General features: G+C 44.2%; 1 protein-coding gene across 2 annotated transcripts in view; it reads left to right on the forward strand.

Moving 5' to 3' along the window:
- DDC (dopa decarboxylase) overlaps window positions 1-25,277 on the forward strand; it is a 917,411-nt gene that overhangs the window by 769,536 nt on the left and 122,598 nt on the right. For both annotated transcript variants that reach the window (XM_069613411.1, XM_069613412.1), the window contains exon 10: window positions 11,552-11,628. In XM_069613411.1, coding sequence (XP_069469512.1) covers window positions 11,552-11,628 — 77 coding nt within the window. The remainder of the gene's footprint in view (window positions 1-11,551; window positions 11,629-25,277) is intronic.

The following is a 25,277-nucleotide window of genomic DNA, read 5'->3' on the forward strand; positions in this document are numbered from 1 at the left end:
GAAAGGAGCAAACATGGCCGAGCAGAGCAGACCGACGCAGCCCTTCTGTGCATGTGCCAGCGGGTAATTGAACCTGTGTTTACTCGCTCTAGCTCCCTTCCACCTCAGCTCTCTCAAAGGCTGCAGTTCAAACACAACTCGTGCTCCTATTTGTGAAGCGCATTAGCGATGTATTGGTTTTTAAGGGCAGCTATCAATATAGTGTCTGTGTTTGCTTCTTCCCGAGTTAAGTCTGTATTAAAATGAAAATCATGAACACAACTTTGCTGTGTCTCTTGTGGGTTATCAATTGAAAACCCATCGTTCGATTCCGTCCATCCATTCACATAATTCTCAGTAGATTAGGACCAAGAATGATCAATCCCACTTTTTCTTTTTGCTCTAATGAGTGAAGTACCATAAAATGTTGACTGCAAACTATCAAATATTGACAAAGCCATTAGGTTTGTCTCTTGTGTAGGCCAAAGGTGCAGGAATTTCTCTACCATTGACTACATATGGCCAAATAGTCACAGAATGTGTCATTATTTATGCTATGTTAGTCTGATTTATACTGTGCGCCAATCCCTTTGTCATAGTCCCCAAGTGCTCACGTGGCTCTGTAAGGAAAAGTGGGTAGCGTTGGTTAGTGGGGGAGAGAGGGATAAGAGAGATGTTGTGCTCATCTGTTGCTGCGTGCAGAACTAGAAGCAACTGGCATCTGTGCTTGTGAGCTTTCTGGATGTGATTTGTTTTGTTCACTGAGGCTTGTTGTGTCCGGAAGGGCATTGTCCAGTGTTTGAGTTGTTTGTTGTCTGAGGTAATTTGGTTTGGAGATCGGTTAGAGGGTGAATTGCGGTTTGCATGTTTTGGTGGGTTGATTCAGTCGCCCTCTGGGTGTGTGTTGTAGGGGAGAAGTGTGGGTTGTGTGGAAGAGAGAAGTGAATTAGTGGGTTTTGGGTGATCTCTGGGTATTTGTAGCTATTTTATTGTTTTCCATTCTGAGTTTACCCCTTGTCTTCCTTGTTTGTGACTTATGGTTTGTAAAAGCAGGGATTGTATGTGTTTGGTGGACCGCTTGAGGGGGTTGTTGTTGAATAGTTGGTCATTTTATCTCGGCGAGTTGAATGGCCAGGTTTTTAGTAGTTTCCTGAAAGTTAGGTGGTCTTCCGTCATTCTTATTTCTTTCAGGTTTGAGTTCCATAGGTTGGTTATCATATAGAAAAAGGCAGTTATACCAAATTTTATTTTCTCATATTATCTTCTTTCTATTCGGAGGCTGGTGCTAGATCTCAAGTCTCTTCTCGGGACTTTTTTATTTGGATGAATTACAGTGTAGTGATATATGGGCAATGCAGAAGGCTTTGATGTTGATGTGTTTCTTTACCGCTAGCAAGGCTTTTTAGGGCCGGTGTGATGTGGTCTCTTCTATTTAGTTTCATCTTGCTGCCATATTTTGGATATGTTATAGTTTTTTGGTGAGGCATTTGGGCATTCCCAGGTATAGACTGTTTGCATAGCCTATCCTTGATGGCTAATAATTGTAGGAATATATAAGAATGTGCCTATATACCAAAAGAGTGTAGAGTATGTCCACCCCTCACTCTCCCTACTTGCAGGGCCGAGGCCAGAGGCCTTCCTAGGCCCGGGCCGAGGCCAGAGGCCTTCTGAGGCCCAAATCCGTCGTGCAGCTCTCGACAGCGATTCCTTCTCCGTGCCAGCGTCGAGTGTGGATGTTCGGTGACTCGACGTTGGGGTGGGGAAATGGGGAAATATAACAATATTTTAGCAAAAGTATGGCTAAAGCCAGGGAACTCCATGGAATGCTTCCGACCAGTATAACGCATCTGTGATCCAGGTTTGAAGGTTCTCTTCAACTGTGTCTGGTGTCATTTCGTTTAGGTGGGGAGGTATCAGGTTTGGTAGATTCTAATGCCCAGGGAATACCACAATTTGCCAGGTATTTCCATGATATGCCATGAGACTCATATCACATGGCATGCATTGGTGTCATGCGGCAGAGGTTGTCATCAAAGTCCATTAGGTAAGTCACGTGATGTCCAGGATTTGCTACCACAGCTCTGGTACACACGCTGTGGTACCAGATACCATTAAGCCCAGTAAGAACTGTAGTACCAGATTTCATTTTGCACAGCACAGCCAGGTTGTAGAATCATATTCCATTATGCCCATTCACCAGATTCAATTATTTACAGTAAGGTAACATTCCGTAAAGGCCCAGTTAGCACAGCAAGTCCAGATTTGTGTATGCCACATTAGCACAGTGAAGCAAGATTCCATTATAACCAGTTAATACAATATAGCTGGAAAACATTGGCCCTATTAACACAGTAATGTCTCATTCCATCATGCCCAGTCGGCACACTAGTGCCAGATTTAATTATGCATAGTTAACATAAAGAAGATTTCCTTATGCCCAGTTACTATGATAAGGCCCGATTCCTTTATTATCATTTAGGACAGTAAGACCAGAATCCATTGTGTCAAGCTAACAGAAGAAAGCCTCATCCCAATGAGCATAACAAAGCCATAAGGGGAAAGTAAAGTTGCCATGCCACGCATGGGTGATGCCTGTGGGGGTACACTCAAGCCATTAGCAGCTGGCTGCTTTTGACTACAGCTTCATGTGGCAGGTTACCCGGTGCAGAGCACAGAGTTGCTTCCAATACCCCAGGAGTGCCTTTGAGAACATAATTTTGGACCATGCTGAGCTGGCTTCAGGCGAGGACTAGATCGCTCCTGTAGTAAATTTGCACCTCCTACTTTTCTGAACCTGCTGGACCCAGGTGAGTGCAGGAATATTATAGCTCTTCTACCGTGAGCTCTGTGTGCCCCACTTACTTCCCTTACGCACCAGGACCTTGGTGGGTACGTGGGCAGTGAGATCATGCGGGCAGCAGGATACACTCCTAATGTCTGGGGTGTGCCCTGACTCCCAGTTGCACTGACCATAGCAGTGGGTTTTTGATGGGGGCAGTGGGAGGAAAGCCATTGGACCAATGTGTTGCCTCCCAGACTGTGTAGCACCAGAGAAGAGAGATACAGTAGACAGGACCCACTCTCTGGGAAGCCCTTCCTTTGACTGATGTCCTGGTCCTGTTGTGATGTGGGCAGTGGGAAAAAACCCTCAGAGCCGAAACAAGACCTGTGTCATGCAGCAGAAAGGCACATAAAATGACATGTGTACTGCCTATTGCATGCCACATCCCATCTATTTTTCTCTTTGTAAATCCCCACCACTCTTATGACCTAAAATATTATATCTACTGGCATCTAGCCTGTTTGTGTAACTAGTTTTCACTATTCTGTCAAAGTTGAATCTGGGTGGTTCTTTCATTGCAGTCTATAAGACAGTCAGTTAGATGTGTTGGGAGTTATCTGTGTACTGCACATAGATGAACTTTGGGGTAGGAGATAAGTTGTACTTAGATGGATTGTTGGGGGTGGGAAGCGTGTTACACCTAGATGGATTCTTTTCAGGGGGGATTTGGAATGGTGTTGCACTCTTTAATTAGTCACAGACTAAGGGGAACTGAGATAACAGTGTACAGGGTAATGCCCTAACTGGTAATTGTTTTATCGCAAAAAGGAAGGCACACCACAACTGTGTATGATTCTTCTGCGACGCAACAGATGTTCCACATATAACTAGTGGCTTAGGAGATACAGGGTTGTCATAGAAGACAGGAGGTTAGGTCGCTTCTCTCACTGTCCCTGCCTGGTCCCAAACTGTTGCTAGGATGCGCTGATGAGTCGCTTATCTAATAGGGACAGGAAAAGAAGGCAAAGAGAAATCATTTTTGAATAAATTCACAATTTTGCGATTGTTCCAACCTTATCTGTCCCAAGCTACTAGCACCTATGTGGGATAATGTATGAAAGGGGTGTTAAAAAAGTAACACCTATGGCATGGCCTCAGCCATCTACTCTGGGTACACAACAATTTAATATCCCATAGATAAGCTGAATAGTCCTACGGTAATTTAGGTTAAATCACATAGCCCACACAAAGAAGGTATGCCAAAGAGAGTGGCAATGCCTGTTTGGGCAAACACTTAAGACGAAGACAAAACACAACTCTGCACTTTCTGTCCTTAAGTGCTTAGTACAAGACAGAGCGTGGGGAGAGTTAAAAAGGTTATTCAGAGTGTAGGTACGTTTATTGTGGCCGCCACAGTGTCACAGCCACTGTCCACTGGTTTCAGTGGGACAGGTGTAGATTTGACCACTTTCTTCAGGACAGTCTTCTAAAGTCTCGGGTGTAATCAAACATTCAATCACCAGAGTTAGTGTGTGGGATATACTTTGCCCCACTTCTTATTGCCATGGACTGGGAAGTTCGAGAGAGGAACCTAGGGACAGAAAAAACATAGTCCAAGGTCACTTCTCTGCTGCCACTCCAGGCTAGGATTCTATTAAAAAAATGCAGTTTACATCATGCACTTCTTATTAGTACTTTTTTTTGTTTGAGACTTCGCCATGGCACACATCTAGTACACATTCTGGATATGGAAATACTGATACATGAATGCCTTATCAGGTTGATGATTCTTAAAATACGGGGTGTGCCAGGCGTAAGAGGCATCAAAGTACACTAGCCTTCCATGTATCTTTGGTCAGGATTAGGTGGTTAGGTGTGAGGAGAAACCATTCTGTTGTCCATGTTTATCGCGACCAGCGTCTGGTCGTTCGTGCTTCGGAGAAAGGTAGATGTGTCACTACTTGCCACGTGAGTCACATTTGTATGCCTCTAAAGCATTGCATAGTGCATGGGTAGATGATTATACCTGCGGTGGATCTGTGCAATAATGGAAGGACCTGTATGCCCTCATCAGTATCGCTACATAGTTAGAACATGGTACGTTGCCTGGTGGGACCAGCTGCAAATCAGATACAGTAAGTGCTAGTTGATGCCCGAGACTTTAGAAGACTGTCCTGAAGAAAGTGGTTGAATCTACACCTGTACCACTGAAACCGGTAGACAGTGGTTGTGACACTGTTGAGGCCAAAATAAACCTACCTACACTCAGAACAACCTTTTTAACTCTCCCCACGCTCTGTCTTATACTAAGAACTTATGGACAGAAACAGTGGAGTTGTGTTTTGTCTTCGTCTTAAGTGTTTGCCCGAACAGGCATTGACACTATCTTTGGCATAACCTTCTTTGTTTGGGCTATGTGATTTTATTCTAAGTTACCCTAGGACTACTCAGCTTGTCTAGAGGATATTAATTTGTTATGTACCCAGAGTAGGCGGCTGAGGCCGTGCCATAGGTGTTACTTTTTTAACGCCCCTTTCATACATTCACCCACATGGGTGCTAGTGGCTTGGGACAGATAAGGTTAGAACAATCGCAAGATTGTGAATTTATTCAAAAATGAGTTCTCTATATCTTCTTTTCCTGTCCCTATTAGATAAGCGGCTCATAAGAACATCCTAGCAACTGCTTGGGACCAGGCTGGGACAGCGAGAAAATCGACCTATCCTCCTGTCTTCTATGACAACCCTGTATCTCCTAAACCACTAGTTATGTGTGTAAGATCTCCTGCGCTGCAGAAGAATCATACACAGTAGTGTTTTGCCTTCCTTTTTGTGATAAAGCACTCTTTAATTAGCCAGTCCTTTCATGCAGATGTTTAGGATGATGCCCTGTCCCCAACACTCTGAAGATCATAGGGAGACCCGGCCCAATGTGCCTATAGCCTTTTGAGGACAGGCTGTTAATTGCACCAAGAAGATGTGTTAGGAGTGCCGCATCTGTGCTTAAGGATCTGTGAGGATAGCTTGCCACTGCTTTGGGGGCCTTGGTACTGGACCTGACAGTTTAATATTATCCCACTTAAGATACCTGTAAGAACAGCCATGGGGTGGTACCTAGATATGCGGTAGCCTCGCATTGCAACTGCAAGAAAGCACATGCAGGTTAACACATGTGGTACACTTAGAGCATTTACTCCTAGAATGTTTAGCACAACCATAACGCTCCAACATATATGTTGGTAACCCTCCATTGCACTTACAGCTGCTTAAGTTAGCCATTGTAATGCACAGTGGTTACATGCAGGTATCCCTGATTTCACACGTATTAGACTGCTTTGGTTAGCGTTTGTAGAACGTGGAAGATATGTAGTAAGACTATAAAGGTAAGCTGTCTATTGCGCTCAGAGAATCCCATTTGCGTCATTTCTATGCTAGCCTGTCTGTCCCACCTAGAAGATGTTTTAAGACAACCAGTCTATTGCACTTGGTAGGCTTAAGGGGTAGCCTTTCCATAGTGCCTAGAAATGTCTATGAAGGTAGCTGGCTTTTTCTTCCCCACAGAAGATCGGATGACACAGCGACATCAAAGATAAGCTCCATCTGAGCTTAAGGTATGTATAAATGCACCACTTCAATGGACATCTGCCGCAGGCACGGCTATCCATCCATGCACGCTAGAAAGCAGGTACGACAATGACAAATTGAGTCTAGCTGATCACATAACCGATTTGCATTGAAACACCAGACTTGCCTCAAAACCTCTGCCATTATAATACAATTGACAACCAATGACGAATTTCGGTCTAGCTGGGTACATATGCAGTCTCTTGCCCTAGCACTCTGTCCTGACCTCCCTCAGCACCCGCCCACGTGCCTGGCCTCATGGGTTGCGTCCTGGAGCCTAGCCAGCCCTCCTAAATCCTAATCTTGGCCAAATGCACACACACATCTAAAGCCTCCTCTTAGAACTTTCCCATACCTCGACTTCGGTCCCGAGGGCATTCCTACCACAAAGAGCTTTGAGGCCATACAAATAGTAAAATGTGCTATATAAATGGCTTTTACAATACTATAATAGAATATAATTAGCTTACGCTTTCTCTGACTGATGCTAAAGAACCACAACTATACTATAGTCATTTAAAATCTAGTCCTTAAAAAGTAAGATAAAGTTGGGTTGGGTTTGGTTCTTGTTGGGTACAGCTAGCCCCCACTGCTAGGGTTTGGTAGAAGGGAGAGTGGAAGTATGGAAGGTATAGTGCTTTCCCCACCTGGATCGAGTGGGGGTGGGCTGTTGAACATATTTGATTTGTGCTTATTGGTTTTTGATGTAAGAGAAAGGTGAATGTGCAACGTTGCAAGGGTGCACATTCTTTTTTTGATATTTAGAGGTGCTGAAAGATAAAACTCAATGTTTTGGCACTAGACGTTATTGTAGTTCACATGTTTTCTTCCATATTACTTTGTAGTAGATGTTTTTGCAGTCAATATAACATAGATCTTGTTCTGGGTGCACGGCATCACCTGCTCCTTGCTTGAGCATTGCTGTTATGGATCATTCATTGTATTACATTTCGTAGCAATCTTACGTCTAACAGCCTGAACAGTCGGCATAGGTAGAACACAATAATACCTAGATACAACAGAGTAACCCATCTCTAGATTGAAAATCTATTTCTTGGCCCAGCAGTCACACCACAACTTCCATTCTACTTGTCAAGGCTATGTTATGATATGTTATGATATGTTATATTATGTTATTTTATGTTAGGAGCTCTTCATACTGCAAAAGTCATCACAGTAGTGGTTTAACAGCCCTGAGTCTTGCCCAGGAAGTGGCGTACTGTGGTCTTCTAATGGCTATCCAGACCTTAGTCTACAAAGAAACAGAAAAGGGTAAGAGAGGAGAAGAGGGCTGAAGGGGAGCACTTAGAAAAAACATGAAAGATGTGTAAAGGTAAGGGAAGAGGAATGTGGGGAGGGAGTTTCTGGTAGTTTGCATGCCAGCAGCGTCAGTGAAGAGCTATTAAAGCATACTGCGGCACGGGAATGGAGGTAGTGCACACTGCTCCCAAGAACGAGGGCAGCTTCTAGTACTTTAAAGAGGCACTGAACTTAATCCGTAAATGGTTGTGTGATGGGCTTGAGTTGTGCTCCAGCGGACCCTAGAAGTATTGAGGCTTTTTTGTCTGTTAGTTGTAACCATAGTCTTCCAGACCACAGATGACATAATCTGGGATTGCCCAGTCAGTTTATAGATGTGACAAATCCCAGAGTGCACTGTACGTAAGGTAAATGCGATAGTGGCAAAAGGGGAGGAGGAATAGGGAGTGCGGCCCACCCCACAGAATGCCATGCCGGAATGTCCACATGCTGGCATCTGGGTGTGACTGCTGGGCCAAGAAATAGATTTTCAATCTAGAGATGGGTTACTCTGTTGTATCTAGGTATTATTGTGTTCTACCTATGCCGACTGTTCAGGCTGTTAGACGTAAGATTGCTACGAATGGAATGTTAGGCTGGGACATGCTCTGTGACATAGTGACTAACCATCATGAACACAGCCCAGAAGCACCTCAGGCCTCCCAGTAGCCTGGCAAATGTCAGCCCGAGCCCACATGACAACAGGAGGTTGTTCCCTGCGCTCACACCTGTAGACAACCCCCCAGAGAGATGGCCAGCACTGCAAAGCCACAACCAAGCACCTTCATGCGTCAGTCGCAGGAGCCCCATTATCTGCCACACCAATTAACAAGCGTGCATTGGAATATTCAAACTTCTGAATACGTGCATCTGTATTTTTCAACCTTGTGAATATTCTCATGTAGATGTGACCCATTTCAGACAATGAACCGTAAGCAGGCAAAAACTCACCATGCAAAGTACTCTTCACCCCCAGATAGTTCCTTACATTTTAATATGTTGCTGCATCCATGGGTCCTGTGGGGGTTTAACCAGTTCATTAACCCACCATACATCTGGATTTACATTTAAAATTGAGCTCTCTGGTTGCCCCTTTTACTGTACCAATTGCTACAAATCACAGTTTTTGTGTAGAAATGCCAAGCTTCTAAGAGGTATAACCCTCAAGAGATTTCTAAATGATTTCCCTTTGTAATGGGAACTGAAATAAGATAAACAGTAACCAATGTCAAGCAATATTCCTTTTCCTACAGCAAATTAAGATTGCAAATTAGTGTTTAGTTCATTTGAATAACAAGCAAATTAGGGATCATTGATATATCTTAATAACACAATTGATCCATTCTGCTTACTTTATATATCAAGTCCAGGTAACATCAGTAGGCCATGTAAACAATGCCGTCTACAAAATTCAAATGAGGCTTACTCTTGATCAAAACATTCCTTTTACAAAATCTCATCAGAAACCTAGTGCCAAATAGGTCACTAAAAAATCACTCTTGGCTGACATCTTTGGGAGCTGCAGAACACAGGTTCTAATCCCGGCATGGCGGATTTAGCCCTTTACCTCCTACGTTGATAAACTGAGTAACAATACATTTGGGATATAGCAATATATACTGCATAGCTGCTGTAGCAGATATGATCTTAAAAATAAGCATTAACTGTTCAATATCATATGGCACTGGTTATCTCTCAGCTTACCCTACACACTGAATCTATTGGTTGCTTCCATGACCATCAATCTGGCTTTAGAGCATTCAGAGACACAGATGCTGCTCTTCTTTACACCCACGAAGACCTGCTCTCAAATCTTGACACTTACGCCCCATTTATCTTCATTCTCTTTGACCTCTCGTCTGCTTTCGACACGGTTAACCACAACATCCAGATTGCACGTCTCCGTGACAACCTGGGAATCTCAGGTCAGGCTCTGGCATGGTTAACCTCCTTCCTCTCTGACCGCCCATCGAAGGTGGAACTCGGAGCCTTTCACATGACTATCACTCTCTAAACCTGTGGCATTCCCCAGGGGTCTAACCTACCCCCCTGGTTCTTCAAAGTCTATATGGCTGCCCTGGCACCAGTGATTGCCACCTTCACTTCTAACTTCCAGTGCTATGCAGATGACACGCACCTATCTCTCAGGCTACCCTTAACCGCCACCCCCTCCTCGCGCATATCTGACTGTCTGTCCGCTATTCATTCACGGTGTGCTGCAAACAATCTCTGCCTCAATCCCACTAAGACTGAGATCATTCGCATTGGAACCCCTGCTCCGGCTTTCCCACTTTCACTCTGGCCGGCCTCCCTTGGCCCTGCACCTGCAGCCACCTGCGAAGCAAGAAACCTTGGGGTCATCTTTGATTCCACTCTCTCCTTCTCCTCTCACATTTCAGACATCTCTAAAAAGTCTAACTATCAACTACACCTCCTCAGGGGTACTCTAACTTTCTCACATTCCCACAGAGGCTCACTGTCTCTAGACCCCTGGTTCTCTCCAGGCTGGACTACTGCAACAGCCTCTTCCTCAACCTCCCTTTTTCTGCCCTGCGCCCTCTGCAACTCATCCAGAACAGAACCACAAGACTTATTCTTGGCCTCAAGCCCAGGGACTGCATCTCTCCGGTGCTGGAATGCCTCCTCTGGCTCCCCTGGCTGCAAGGATGAAATTCAAGAACCTTTGCATTGTCCACAAGGCTTTTTTGGGCCTGGGACCCACCTACCTTCAACGCTGCCTACCTTAATTCTGTCCCTCATGAGCCCTCCGCTCATCTACCTCCAACCTTCTGAGAGTGAGTCGGTTCTCCAAGCAGAGATTTGGTGGGAGATCATTATCCTGAGCAGGTGCCTCCCTCTGGAATACCCTCTGTGCCACCCTATGTCTTGCGACGGCTCTCTTGAAATTACGGAAACTCCTCAAGACCTTCCCCTTCTCCTTTTCCTTATCTCTCCCTCTACCCTGCTAACCTAGCTCTCTATCCTTTCCCTCTCTCTCTCTCCTATTCCTTACATCATGCTGACTGGCCGCCTGGTGTACCTCAGAGCTATTAACCCAAGAGAGTGGCTCCCTCTGCACTTTCCCCAGTCTCAACTGACCGGGTGCACTTGACCCTCTCATCCCTGTGACCCTCTGTGCACTTGCTCGATCTGTACACACCACGCCTGAAGCCTGAAGATTGACTGTTTCTCCCCTGTTTTTACATCCCTTATTGTACTGTTAAAATGGCAGAATCGCTGCCAGGACTATTTGTCATATCTCATACTGTTAAACGTATTTTATGCACTTACTCTGCCTGTGCAGGCAGACTATTATCATCTCGGATTTTCAAGGGCTCTGAGCGACTGTTGTATTTTCCCCATGTTCCCACCCTCCTTGAGCACTTTGAAACACTTGCCTATGTATAGGCACTATATAAATAAACAATACCATACCAAAACAACAATACCATTTCAACGAAGCATTGACAAAGAGGGCAGTTGTTGGCTATCATATGTCTGGTGCAGACTCAAAGTCCCCAACATTGCCATCATGCTCCTCTTATGGTCACAAATTGCTCGGAATATAACCTCATATGTGTAGGGCACTGTGATCATATACTAAGCGCAACCACTAAAGGTTTACCATGAAGGGTCATGTGTATTTATTACACTGTACCTAGGTATCCAATCATGTGAAGTGCTGTGTGTACATGTGCGGCCGTGTGGATGTGTGTTAGAGAGATAGAGAGACAAGTGTTCTAGTTATTTTCTACATACCTACAGGAACATTTTAATGATTAACCTGTCCTAAACCTGAGCTGCTGTTTGGATTGATCTGAATAGCTATGGTTGAAGTGTTCACATATTTCTGGTCTTGCTTTCACAGGGTGAAAAAGAGAACAGACTTAACAGAGGCCTTCAAACTGAATCCTGTTTATCTCCAACATTGCCACCAAGAATCAGGTAAATATTGATCCTGTGATAAATGATGTCCAATGGCATCAACAGATAACACCAAGAATGGGAGTCTTTCTACACCAGTAGCACCAGCACATCATATATTACCAGTAGAATTGAAACCAAATGCTTGAGACTAGTCAGTGCATTGACACTTGGGTTATTTTCACTACATGAATTCCAATTACAAATAATTGAATATATAAGATAGTTTGCACAATATGTACTTAAACTCTTATAGGCCAAGATATCCTGTTTTTATATCTAGATTACAAAAATCGTCTCTAAATTGCACATTTTCAATCTATTACTGTAGCAAATGTTCACTGCCTGTAATTGGGTTATTTAACCAACAGTTGAAAATTCACATTCCATGGCAGTCATTGGCTAACGTATTTCACACTGCACTGGTTGATATTTCCTCCTCCATGTGCATCTTCAGAGCCTCTAGATAGCCAGGCGATATATCAATTAAGTACCCATTATACAAGGAAGTATAACAAGTAGGGCATGAAATTATATGTGAAAAAATGTTATGTACAAAGTTGCTTGTATCAAATTATGCAGATCAATTTTGTAACGTTTTTTAACAGTGGAAAAATAGAGAATGAAAGGGAGAAATTGAAAAACAAAGAATTAATTATGTACTACTTGCAAAATATTTCATATCTACAAAGCATGTCGCTAATGTGTTATTATTTGTACCTTTAGTTGGTTAAATGTCATGGAATAGCTCCAAAGGATAGACGTGGCCTCCCTATGGGTTCAGCGGTAAAAATTGCGTTAATTGCGCCGGGTGGAATTCCTGTTATTGCTTTGAGACCCACCAGAATTAGCTCTTAAGTAAAGAACACGTGGACATACTCCAACCATTGGCGGTAACGGTAATTAGCACCAAAAAGCATTACCAATTGGTGTATCTGCCACTTTTCGGCAGAATTATCTCAGAGCTAGAACTTCCAGCTCATGCAGATGTAGGCTAGACAGAGTGGAGCTAAAACATTGAAGTTAGTGATTAAAATGTTCTGTAGGTATGGAGAAAATAACTAGAACACTTGCCTCTCGCCCTCTTTTTCTCTATAACACACACACACACACACACACATACACAAAGCGCTTCACATGTTATTGTAGTGTCTGATTTCGGTGGTTATAATCCCAGTTTAAGGCAGTACCAATGTTCAATGCCCAAATACAATGAGTTGGTAAAGTACATTACACTGCCCTTATTCTTGAAAATTAAGGGTGATCTGAATGTGGGCTTCAGGTAGGTATTCATTCAAATTCTCGCTGAAAAAAAGCGACACAGCCCCAGCCGAATAGTTTCTTGCTACTCGGCTCCAGCTGAATACTTTGAATTTTCATTTGAATTCAATGCAACAGCTCATAGATTCAAGAAAAGAGTCAGAATGCAAAAGTGAAGATAATTAAGCCTTGCCAAACAGCATTCTTGATATAATTTCAGACTACAGTGTTTGTATGTAGGAGAGACAGATTGGTAGAGATGAGCAGAGTTTGTTCCCATGAAAAAGGCTTATGAGGAATCTTCTTCACAGCCGAGGAAAGCCATTTATTTTCCAGCAGAGTGACATGCCAACTCTTAAGCGGCCTATCAGAGGAACCTCATATTATGAAATCTCTCCAGTTCCCCCGGGTGCCACTCTGCCAGGGGGAGTATGGACAGTCAGGTGGGAGGATTCTTTTTGTACAAGATGTACTCAGAGATCCATGCTTTGTTGGTAAAATTGGTAGGATGAGAGATGAGCAGAGGCAGACATTTTATATGGAAATTGGAAGACTTCTCAACAGGCAGGTGCCTCTTCTAGGTCAATAGGGCTAGGATAGAGAAAGTTACATGTCGGGCATTGCAAGAGATGGTTGATATTTTCCCACCCATATTGGTCTCTTACAAAAACGTTCTTATTGAAAAATCTTTAATTACAGTATAGACTAGTCTGCGCCATATAGAAAGGTGAGATGAGAACACAATGGTGGGGACAGATAGTGATATAGAGCCCTGTACCTGCTGTTGTTGTGAGGTGAGGTTTTGAAGAGTGAACTTGCATCCCACATTGGTCCTTGCATCCTCTACTGTGGTGGAAGCTGGAGAGGTAAGCGCATGTGGACTTACATATGGTGCAAATGAGAGACTTCCCAACAAGAGAGTGCCTTCTTCGAGCTCCTAGGCTTATGTCAGATTTGGTTACATGTCAAGCTTTGCAACGTGTGGTTGATCCTGCTCGAACCCTTATCTTTCAAGAACCTTCCTGTTTATAAATCTCTCTCTTAATATAAGCGAATGGGCCCCAAAGGGTAAGAATTGAGAATTGAAAGTAATCTTCCTGTGCTGTAAGAGAGCCCCACATCTGTGGCCAGATATATGTAGCGACCTGATTGCAGTACTGGGATCAGGCCAGACTTTTACCTGTTCAGGATATATCTATTGATTCCCTGCAGGGCAAGGTGCCGATGAGCAATCAGGAGCACCCTAGGGCATTGAACACAACAGTGGATGAAGGTATGAGGCCTACAGAGATTCAGAATGCAATGTTCTAGGCACCTCCTGCCCCTTAAAGGGACATGTGTCACAATCCATAAACAGTTCTACATTGTGAAGAGGGCTTTAGGGGTCAGACAGTCGTCTTGGGGGTCACTGCCTGTTCACCTGATGTGCCATGTTGCTCCATGCGCAGTAGAAGCAGTCTTACATTCATTGCTTCCACTGTGCGAGCGGTTACGTTGTGGCTCTGGACATATGATTACAAATCAATGATTTGAGGCTGCATGAGAGACTAGAAACCATTGATACATTTCCATGTGAGCTGCAAGGAAGGAGGGGCACTTACTTTCCACCTAATCTATCTAATAACTTCCAAGAGGTTTCCATCTGTGCAACACACAATGGCAACTGTAAATCACAATGGGCCTCATTATGACCCTGCCGGTCCTGAAAGAATGGTGGTGGTAAAACTGCCACCACCGTTCTTTCCGGACCGGCTGATTAAGAGTCCTGCAGGCGGGAGGTGTCATTCCCTTAACACCACCCGCCTGCAGGCGGAAATGGAAACACCGGCTCCGTCAAAGACGGAACCAGTGTTTCCATTGTCCCCAAGGAGTCCTATACGACTCCATGGGAATGGGGACTTACACAATTCCGCCTCCGGAATTCCTGGGCACCGGGGTCGTAATGCCCCGGTAATTCCGGGAATCGTGGAGGCAGGATGGTAATACGAGTCCGGTGGTAACCTGCCGGTTTTTCCGGCTCGGTTTGCGCCGGACTCTTAATGAGGCCCAATGTCCTTCTCATTCATCACAAGCTAGCGCTTTGTATTCGTGAAACCTGCTCCTTTGAGCAGCACTGGCTTTGCATATGCTTTGTATATGCAAAATCCTTTCGTATGCCTGGTCCCTTTTTATTTGTTAATCTATTCTTTTGTGGATTGTTTGCTTTAAATCAGGATTGTCGATGAAAATGAAGAGAATTAAAAAAATATGGGGAAAGATATTTAAAATTCTTACTTTTTAACATGATTCATTACATGGAACAACAATTCACCTGTATATTTGGGCAAATATTTAAAAACTATTTGGTATTCGGGCGAATACTAAATATGCTATTTGGTATGCCTCTGATAGAAGTGCACATTGTTTTCAGGATAGATTAATATATCCTTACTGGTGTCTATTCCTCTTCCCTTTGTGATGTATGCATTACCTGCAAAGTCTTAGTTTCACTATCTACCATACAGCCTCTGATTCCCCCTGCAATTGCTATTTTCACTGCATTCTTTTTCATGTCGAATAACAGGAGGTCTCTGCGACTTACAGTTTCTAAACCTTAACACTGACGTGTTTTATGAGATGTGGGTGGGGACTGGAGCAGAACTTAGAGATCTCTGCAGACACTTGAGGCCCCAGGACAGCATCTTTACAGGTAATATTAGGGAGTCCCACACGGGAAAGGTTACCTTCCATGTGAGTCACGGGAGGACGGAAATGCCATGTAAATAGAGGCTCTGGGGACTGATTAAGAGATTACATGAAGGAGAAAAGATAGTTTCTCATTGAGTGGGGCACAATACCTAGACCATGGGGGGCAGTGAATGGGGCACAGTACCTAGACCATGGGGTGTGGGGGGAGCTTGTGGAAAGAAGAGAGTAGCAACACTCCCATAGGACATTTGGCGGAACATGCTTAGCAATAGCAGGAAAGCCTGCATTGTCGCGGTTTATTAGGGGGTCACTCTCAACTCAGAGAGTTCCTTCCCCCAAAGCAAGGTGGTGCACACCCAAAGCACTTATACAGATTAGACTTTAGTGAGGCCTCCAACCTGTCTCGCGCCACCTCAATAAATACCCTCTATACCACCAATGGGCTAGGAACCAGGCCAGTGTACAGTAAGAAAATATATATTTATTTAAGGTTTGACCAAATGGAATAGCAACCAAAACTTCAACCACCAATGCTGTGGCACTACACCATATCACAACTCCAAATTACTTTCCGTTATTAAAACAATACAGGTAGAATTTTGAAATATACAGTCACAACTTACATCAGATTTTATTGCAAATTAACCAATAGAAACCATTCACAATACAATGGAAACATCATTTTGGCTTTATTTTGAGAAAGGTGATATTTTGAAAAGAAACGCAATGTGAAAATCGTTTTGGGAATTGCATTTGAAAAGCCAGGTTTGAAAAAGGAACTCAAATGGGGAAATCGTTTTTTAGGCTTTCATTTGGAAGGCTGGGAAAAGGAACTCAAATGGAAAATCGTTTTTCAGCACACATTCGAAGGACATGCAGTGCTTTGGGATTCTGTTTTGGGATGCACAGGAATAAATGGGAAATGTTGTTTTGCAACACACATACAAGTGAGATGTAATGCTTGATAACTCTGTTTGTGGATGCAAGGGAATAAATGGGAAATTTAGTTTTACTCCCTCCCCATTCACTTGAAAGGTAGTGTTCTAGGATTACTTCTTTTGGGATTCAGGATCCCCCCTTCTGGACAGAAGTCGGGGGTTTCAGAAGGACAGTCACCCAAGTCTTTACTGTCTATACCGGCTCTAACCCTCTGGGCATGAATTGTGTTAGGATCTACGCAGCTTCCCCCCACCCCACAATTTAATGGAAAGGATTAAGGCGGGCTGTTCCCAACACAATTCAATTTAAATGGATAGGTTGATTCCTATAGTGGAATTAATTTGAATTAGATTTAATAAAATGTGCCAAGGGTCTCCCCAGTACCACCCCCTACCCACTATGCGAGATGGAGATTAACACTGGAAGATTTCCCCACTCCTTTGATAGCTTTGGGATATATCTACTTACATGGGAGGTCTTGGTAGTGGGACATCCAAGGAAACAGCAGGGTTCCTCTGAGGACAGCACAGATCTGGTCAAGGGCTTCAGTCAAGGGGTTTCTCGTGCACCCAGACTGCCTCTGGCTCCTCTGTTGGGGGTCCTAGCTAGCTTCTAGATTTCCCTGTCACTGACTCCAATGCAAGGATTGAGGCCTCTTTGATAGTCTTTGCTAGTTGTTCCTCGCAAGAGCTCGGCAGTAGACTACCTCTAAGTGGAAAAAGCCTTCTTCTGATTCAAAATTGACCTCTTGTAGGGCTGATGACACTCCTACATTATCATAATTCCCACGGTAAGGATTGGCTAGCACTCTCCCATCACCTCCCACTAAGACACCCACTGGCTGCTGATAGGACCAAGAGTTGGGAGGTATGGGTTATGGAAGCTGAGAGAGGAGTAAGAATACATCATTTCAAAATGACAGGTGGGTTTTACCTTTTTGGGATCTGAAAATCTAACAACATGTCAGCTATGCACATTTTTCAGATAACTACATGAATCTATATATTTTGGGATTCTACATTTTATGGCCAGTCCGCCAATATTAATTTTATTTTGGCACGCCCTTCCTGGGCAGAGCTATCATTGGTTTGCCCTTTGTGGCTGCGCCGTAATAGTTACAACTCTGACACTACAAACGTCCAACATTAATTTCACGTTCTATCACTCTATCGATTTTTCCAGTTACTTTTGTGTGAATCCTGCATTCCCAGTCTCAGTGCCTTGCACTGTTTTTGTACCACATAAAAAATATCTGGTCATCCATTCTGGAGTGCAAGAAGTATTGTCCTGTCTCCTGCCACCTGGTATATTGTCCGGGTAGGCGGTTATAGGGCAATGCTTTCATGCTACTCCTCTTCACTTCTGGTTCTGCCTTGAAGGAACATTGTGGCCGATACCACTCCCCGGACTTCAAGATCAGGTACGCGCCTAAGCTCTCTCCAGCTTGACACAAGTTCAGTTACATGGAGAAAAACAACAGCAGCCAGTTACACGCATACTTCTAAAAGAATAGCCTTTTACATTGGCACGATGTGTTTACCATATTGCATTTTGGATTACACTTAGGCCTGTTGTTCATAAAGACAATCTTTTTTTCTACTATATTAGAACAGAGGTAGGTTCCCTCTTGGTTCCATGCACGCAGATAGGCCACAGTTAACATAGAGAACCAGTGTTCCTTTATGCAAAAACGTAATAGGCCTTTCTCTTTACATGCTGTTATTTTGTATGAGGAAAATAAGTCCTTTATTATCGGTAGACACAATCTTGCACTTGACTTTATTTCTAAACTGTAAGGCGTCATTCCTCCCTTTTACCTTCCAAATGCCCAGTGTTTAAAATTTATATTTTCTTTCCATGTGCACTGTTGCAGTTTTGAATTTGTCAAAGTAGGCATTTTCCCTTTTTACATGAAGTCAGCATCTGCAATGCCACATGTCTTTTTGGAATCCATTGGACAATGTTAGTAATATTACAGTTCTGAGTCACACTCTTCTTCAGCTGAATGCCTGTACATTATAACAAAATGGAGGGAAGCCCATTCTCACTCATTCATTCCGATGGGTGTTGCACATGTCAGATTTGCTCTCCTCGTATGACCTGGCATGGCCTCTCTATCTTGGACATTCTGGGGCTGTATTTTACCTCACAGCATGGGTGGACTGGCAACCAAAAGAGGCCCTGGAAATAATTTTCAAAGTAGCCCCATATAACACATGTTCAGCAAGCTCAACCCTTTTCCTATGAGAACATTTGGAAATAAAATATGATACACCACACAAAAGAGGCTCAGGGTGCAGAGGCCTAATGGAAAATCTGCAGAGTTCCCTATAAGCCAGTCCACCCCTGAAAGCCTGGGCTGGAGGATGTGAGGCTCATTAGATGCGAAGCTGCTAGTTTACTTCATTTACAAAGGGTCTACATGGGTTTCCATGCAGAGTAGATTTTCTCTATTGAAAATGTTGTCTAGATTGGAAAAAGGGTTAATGGTAATGCCTTCTCTGTAGGTCTGTCATGAAGACCTCGAGTGAGTATCTCACTTCCTTGCCTGGCAGAGGGGTTGCAGGTGTAGTTGTGATGTGGTATGAGTGAAGTGCCTCACCTCAGAACCTGTGGGATAGGGTTGAAGGACAGCTTTTCACAGCCTTTCAGTGGGGTGTGTGGATGAGCAGGGCATGGTGTATAGTTCCCAAAGATTCCTTTGAGAGTGTGTGTTTGTGCATGCGTGCATGTGTGCGTGTGTGTGTGGGTGTGAGTGTGTGTGTGTGTGTGTGTATGTGTGTAAGATGTCGTTTGCCAATAATGCTAACTCTGTAATTAACCCCCAGTACTCATTTAATGTAGAAACCTGGCAAATGGACAGAAATAGTAAGTAAAAAAAACATATACACTGTGTCATATTGTAGACAGAGAGGGCAGTGCTATGATTTGTTTTATATGTGCATGCGAAAAGATATTTGCTGTTAAGTGTGAGTAAATGCTCTGGTTTGTAGTTTGCCATTGTAATGGATATGTGAACTGTGTTGCCTCGTTTGACCCTTGGGATTATAGGCCCAATTAAATAGCAGTTTGGAGGCAATGAAAGTTCCTCATGTTCTGTGAGGTATGTCACTGTGAGTGGATTGATACAAACTGCAAAGCACGCACCCCCCACTCATTTTAATAAACCGTAAAGAGCCCAAGTTACCTACTCTACAGTAATGAGGGAAATAAGGTGAACCTGCCCTTGTGCCAGGCAAAGCCCAAGAAATGTCAGTGAGCTGAGTGGATATCGGAACTAGTGTCTCAGCCAGGCATGTCATTTCACCCAAATGCCAGGTGTAGCAGAAATGACATCACAGGACCCTTAACCTCTGATGACATCACAGGAAGTGATGTTATTTGGGCCCGTTCCAAGTGACATCACAGGAGGAGATGGCACACATTTCACTCCTTGACAAAACAGAAAGTGGCATCACATAGCATTGTGCCTCAGTACACTAAGAACAATATGGTTACAATAAAACTGTAATATGATATACATGTCATACGAGCCTGCATCACCATATGTAGCATTAATACCAGTGTGTATAGGCCCATATTACCAAATGACTGTGAATGTAAGCATTTGCACTTAGCTTGGCTTGCCTGCAGTTATGGTCAATTTGAGGTTCCCGACAAGGCAATACAAGCTGCTCCTGCTTGGTGTTGGTGTGCTCCGGCCGTCCTGCTCCCAGTCCTGTGCCACAGGATATAGAAACCTGGCATAGAAGAAAATGGCAACATGTGTCAGGGTGTGAGAAAGATTTCTTTAATAAAAAATGAACAAGCAACTTAATCCAAAGATTATGCAGGAACGAAACACCAAGCCCATCAACTGAAAGACCACACAACAGATATTCCCTGATGATGAAGATCTATGTGCAACCAGCTACAGATACATGGATGGGGGAGAACCTTCAGTCTTGGCAGCTTCTTTAAGGCACTTGAGTGCATTGCACCAGCAAAGGGTTCGTTGTTTCATCATCCTCATTCCGCTCAATAAATATCCTAATAATAATAATTATTATTATTATATCATAAGAAATCGATCCTGGCACCAGCAGAACCGAGGGACGAAGACATTTGCCTTTTGTTTACTGCCACATTAATATTGGCCCTAGGAACAAAGCATACAGTGGAGCCATTGGACTTGGTTAAGCAACACATGTTTCTTAGGAAATGGTGATCGCCATTTGCCAGAGATTGTTTTCTGTCCAACGGGCTGTGTGGAACATGGTGCAGAAACCTGTAGTATACCCCTATATGCCAGCACCGAGTATGGTTAATCATTTCTTCTATGACCAATACATTACTACCTCTAAACTTGCACCCGTTGGCTGAACCTTAGCATTCATTTTAAAGCACCCTAGTGTCCTCGGCAACTTGTACTTTCTCTGTGGAAGCACTTGCACAGACAGGATAAGGACCACTCTTTAACAGCAGCTATTCTGTGCATTTCACTAAACTACTAGGCATGCACACAAGAAGATCCATTTGTTGGGACCACAAGCGACAAGGAAGGTCTAGCGGTCCACCAGCACTCTCAAAGTAAACCCAAGGGAAGTGAGCTGAGGGGAAGACAACATTATGGGCCTCATTACAAGTGAGGCGGAACGGGTTAATGGCACCCGCTAAAGGAGTCGTACCCGTTTAACCCGTTCCGCCTCATTACAAGCTCCCCTCGCGGGACCCGGTAAGTAACGCCTGGTCAAACCAGGCGTGCTTACTGGGTCCCGCGAGGGGAAGAGGGAGCAAACAACGGGCCGCTCATAATTAGCCCGTAATTAGCCCTGTGGGGGCTTAAATGGGAATGGGGAAGGTCGGGGCCCGGGTTCTGGGAGGGAGGAATTACCGGGCCCTCCAAACTCGGAATGGCCTGGTAATTCCCCATTCTGGGAACCCGGACCCGATTTTGGCGGCAGCCATGCCGCCAATAGCGGCATGGCTACCGCCAAAATCGTAATGAGGCCCTATGACTTACATTGTGGAAAAAGAGGATTTCGCACACACCTCGAGTGACAAGAGTTAATTAGGGCGCAAGTTGGGTTGAAATGTGAGCTATGGGCTATTGCAAAGGCCTGAAGACCTTCCTCGGGACCGTAGCCCAACAAATGCTTAAGGTCTTTAATTACAATGGTCGCCACAGAAGCCAGAGGAAGTACCATCACACAAAACTAAATGTACTGCAACGCAGGTTCCAGATGCTTCAATGGGACCTCGCTCTGAAATGGAAGAAGCAGTCCCATGTGGTCCACGGGTGCTGGAAAGCCTGACACTAGGAGTACAGAGATCATTAAGAGCTACCAAACATCCCACCATGATCTGGGAAAAGGAAGGAGGTGACAAACATGTCGCAAATACATGAGCTCTGTGAGGCAGGTCACACATTTGCACATACAATCATTCATCATACACAGACATTAAATACAAGTCCCCACAGTGTCATTTTGTAAGGTTTTAAGTTTGCAAGCATTGGCAGACAGGCTTTTGAAGCCATTTAAATTAATTTGAAAGACAATGATAATAGGGAGACAATGCCTTGAGGGGACTATGGTTCACCCCCCACAATCCCTCAAGGTGTAGTCAAGTGGTGTGCTGCAGGGATCCTCCTTGTCGCCCCGTTATTTAATCTATACTTGGGTCCTCTGATGGACATTCTGAGGAAACACAGGGTAAATTACCAGTCATGTGCCAATGACACCCAGGTGTACGTTAATATTGGCAATGTGGAAGCCTCCTTCCAGAGAGTTGGGGCCTGTCTAGATGAGGTTGATAGCTGGATGGCTTCCAACTGGCTCCAGTTAAATGCCAATAAAACGGAGGTGGCATCGTTTCGGCCCAAACATCTTGTGAAAGGAGGAAACTGTCCTCAGACACTCCATCTTCTGGGCATGGACCATCCATTTGCCGCCAAAATCAAGAACCTTGGTTGCATCTGGTCAGAGAACCTGAGCAGTGAGGCCCAGGTTACTGCCAAGGTGCGGTCTGTCTTTTATAACATTTGACTCCTGCGTCAGGCTCTACCTTATGTTCCCTCAGAAAAGCAGGCAGCAGTAGTCGGAGCATTGGTTAACTTTCAACTCAACTATTGCAAAAGCCTTCTTGCAGGGATCCCATCGACACAGTGCCAACGGCTCCAAAGGGCACAGAAAGCTGCGGTGAGGATTGTGGTGGGGGCTAAGAAATCAGACCATATTTCGGTCTCCCGCCGTTCACTGCATTGGTTGTCGGTGAGGGACAGAATAGATTTTAAAGTTATTTGTCTTGTGTTTAAATGTTTAAATTATCTGGCCTGCATACTTGGCAGATAAAAATCATAGGTATAAACCAGCATGCTCACTCCGCCCTTAGGACAAAATGATGCCATGTATCCCCCATCCGCTTGCGTGTCCAGAGGAGACGGAAGCTTTGCAGTCTATGGGTTTAGAGTCTGGAATGGACTGCCTCTAGAAATTCGGGCAGCAAATCATTATATCTCTTTCACACAGCATTTAAGACTCATCTGTTCAAATCAAATTTTGAGTTCAACCAGGGAGTTCGACCTTTATTAGATTCCGTGGGTTGCCTGTGAGTGGAAACTGATACCTTTGTTCTCCTTCTCTACGAATCGATTTAACATCTGCGCCCAAATACGATTGAGTTTGCCCGGTCTGCGCTATACGAATAATTTTTTTTTTTTTTTTTAAAGTCCGTACAGCATAATTGTGTGGTAACTAATTGCCTATTGTCAACCTCCCAAAACACCACTGTGTTCCATAGACGTCAGTGAGTTCACCCATCCAGGAAAGCTTTCACCAACATTCCAAAATGCCCTAGTTTCCATTGATCTCAAAGTGGTCACCTGCAGCCCATCCGCCATGCACAGGTGATTCCACCCGCCTTCGCCTTGGAGAGTCACTAGCTAGCAAGGATAGGAACAACCAGCCCCCTCTGGCGCTGCGCGTGCGCACACATAAAGTTACACCAAGAGTGTTCCTGTGCCAAGCTGTGCAAATGGACCCTGCTTCCTGTGAATAGGACAATTGCAGGATGTCGAGTGACGGAGGAAGGGGCGTTCCTCTTTACCATAAAAGATGGCAGATGTGCTCTGTGAGATCGATTATGTATTGTAAGAGACAGCGCTGTATAAAAGAGGAAGGGCCTCGATGTTCCCGTACACCGCTTTTCATCGTGGGCGGACAACATATATGACATTTTACATAATGTTGTTCTGTTGTAACTTGTCCCTTTACAGATGTAAAATGTATTGGTAGGCGCAGCTTTAAAATGCTAAAGAGTGCATTTATGAAAGTACTTGATTTGCACATTACAGTTAAAAACACAGTCTTATAAACTACCACATGAGGACAAGGAAGGGTCTTGAAGCGCTCAACTTTCGGCAAATTAATGTTTTGTTGGTATGCTAGAATCTGCTATTCCAGTCACAACCTTGTAAGTGCACACTAGGTTTATACAGAAAGTTCCAATATTAGTGTGCCTCTAGTGAGGGAGAAGGTGTTCTGTCGCTTTAATTTAAATCACGCACTGGCTATGAAGAACCCATAAGTGAAATGAGCATTCATCGCATCTCATAATAGCTTCTTTTAATATAGTCTAAAATATAAGAAACCTGGAAAGGGCACATACCAGTACTCACCGCAGCTTTCATAGGACACTTCCAACTCTTTTGGATTGCAAACTGTGTGTGTCACCCATTCTTTGCTTATTTTTATTGGGAAACAAATGTTAGTAAAAGAGGGACAAATTGATGGTCCTGAAATGTACAAAAACAAATTCATGATTTCACTGTACTGAAGAAAATATAAATATACATATTCTATATCTTCTAAATGTGGCTTTCAATGCTCTCCTTTTAAGGCCTAACTGGAATCAGTCTACCACTCACACTGCATCTTACGGAACTAAGTTTCTGTATGGAATGCTGAACATGCACACCCTCTTGCTTTGTTAAAGGCAAGCTCCTAGTGTAAAACCCGTGAGCTCTGAGGTAAGGAAAGGCCACCTGTTTTCCATTGAGGTGTGATAATGTTGGGCCAGCTGTATGGCCTAAATCTTGCACTAACTCACCCAGTAAGGTTCCGTTTCTATGCATTACCTTACCATAATGTCAATGTGGAGGTGACGGTAAGAATGTTTACTATAATCAAATCTCAGCCAGGGTCTCATGTCTCAAGTAATTAGAAACATGTATTCAGGGGGTGCTGTTGCGCGGCTGCAAGATGGCCGCTGTCATGATCTCTGCTTCCAAAAGGTCAGGGTTTTCCCAACTCCCTTGGAAGCAGATCCATAACCCAGGTTCCGAGTGCCAACCAGTCCCAATTGGGACTTTTTGGATCCAGTCCTGGCGCCAGTGGCACCAGGCTCATAAATATGCCCAGTCCCAGCGCTGGAAGCGCCGGGCTCATAATGCTTGGGTGGACTTACCTGCAGCAGACCATGCTGCTTACTTGCCTGCCAGTTGAGCCTCTGATCCTCTTCTGTTTGGAACTACTTTTCCTGTTGGGTGGGGCTGGAGCCACTCCCTAGATTTAGAACACTGGAACTCTTCTGGAAGGCAGGAACTCTTTTCTTACCAGGAACTCTTTTCTTACTTAGGCGTGGCTGTGGAAGGAGACACCTAAGCACTACAGGAGGCTATTTAAACCACACCCGGTGGATGAATCTTGCTTTGCGTTATTCTGCACCCTCTGCAGCAGGACGCTCATCGTGTCTTCTGCTTCCAGTCCTGGGCCTAAGGAAAAAGGCTTACCATCCTGAATCCA

This window comes from Ambystoma mexicanum, chromosome 5p (assembly GCF_040938575.1).
Source record: "Ambystoma mexicanum isolate Mex_15411 chromosome 5p, UKY_AmexF1_1, whole genome shotgun sequence".
Lineage (NCBI taxonomy): Eukaryota > Metazoa > Chordata > Amphibia > Caudata > Ambystomatidae > Ambystoma > Ambystoma mexicanum.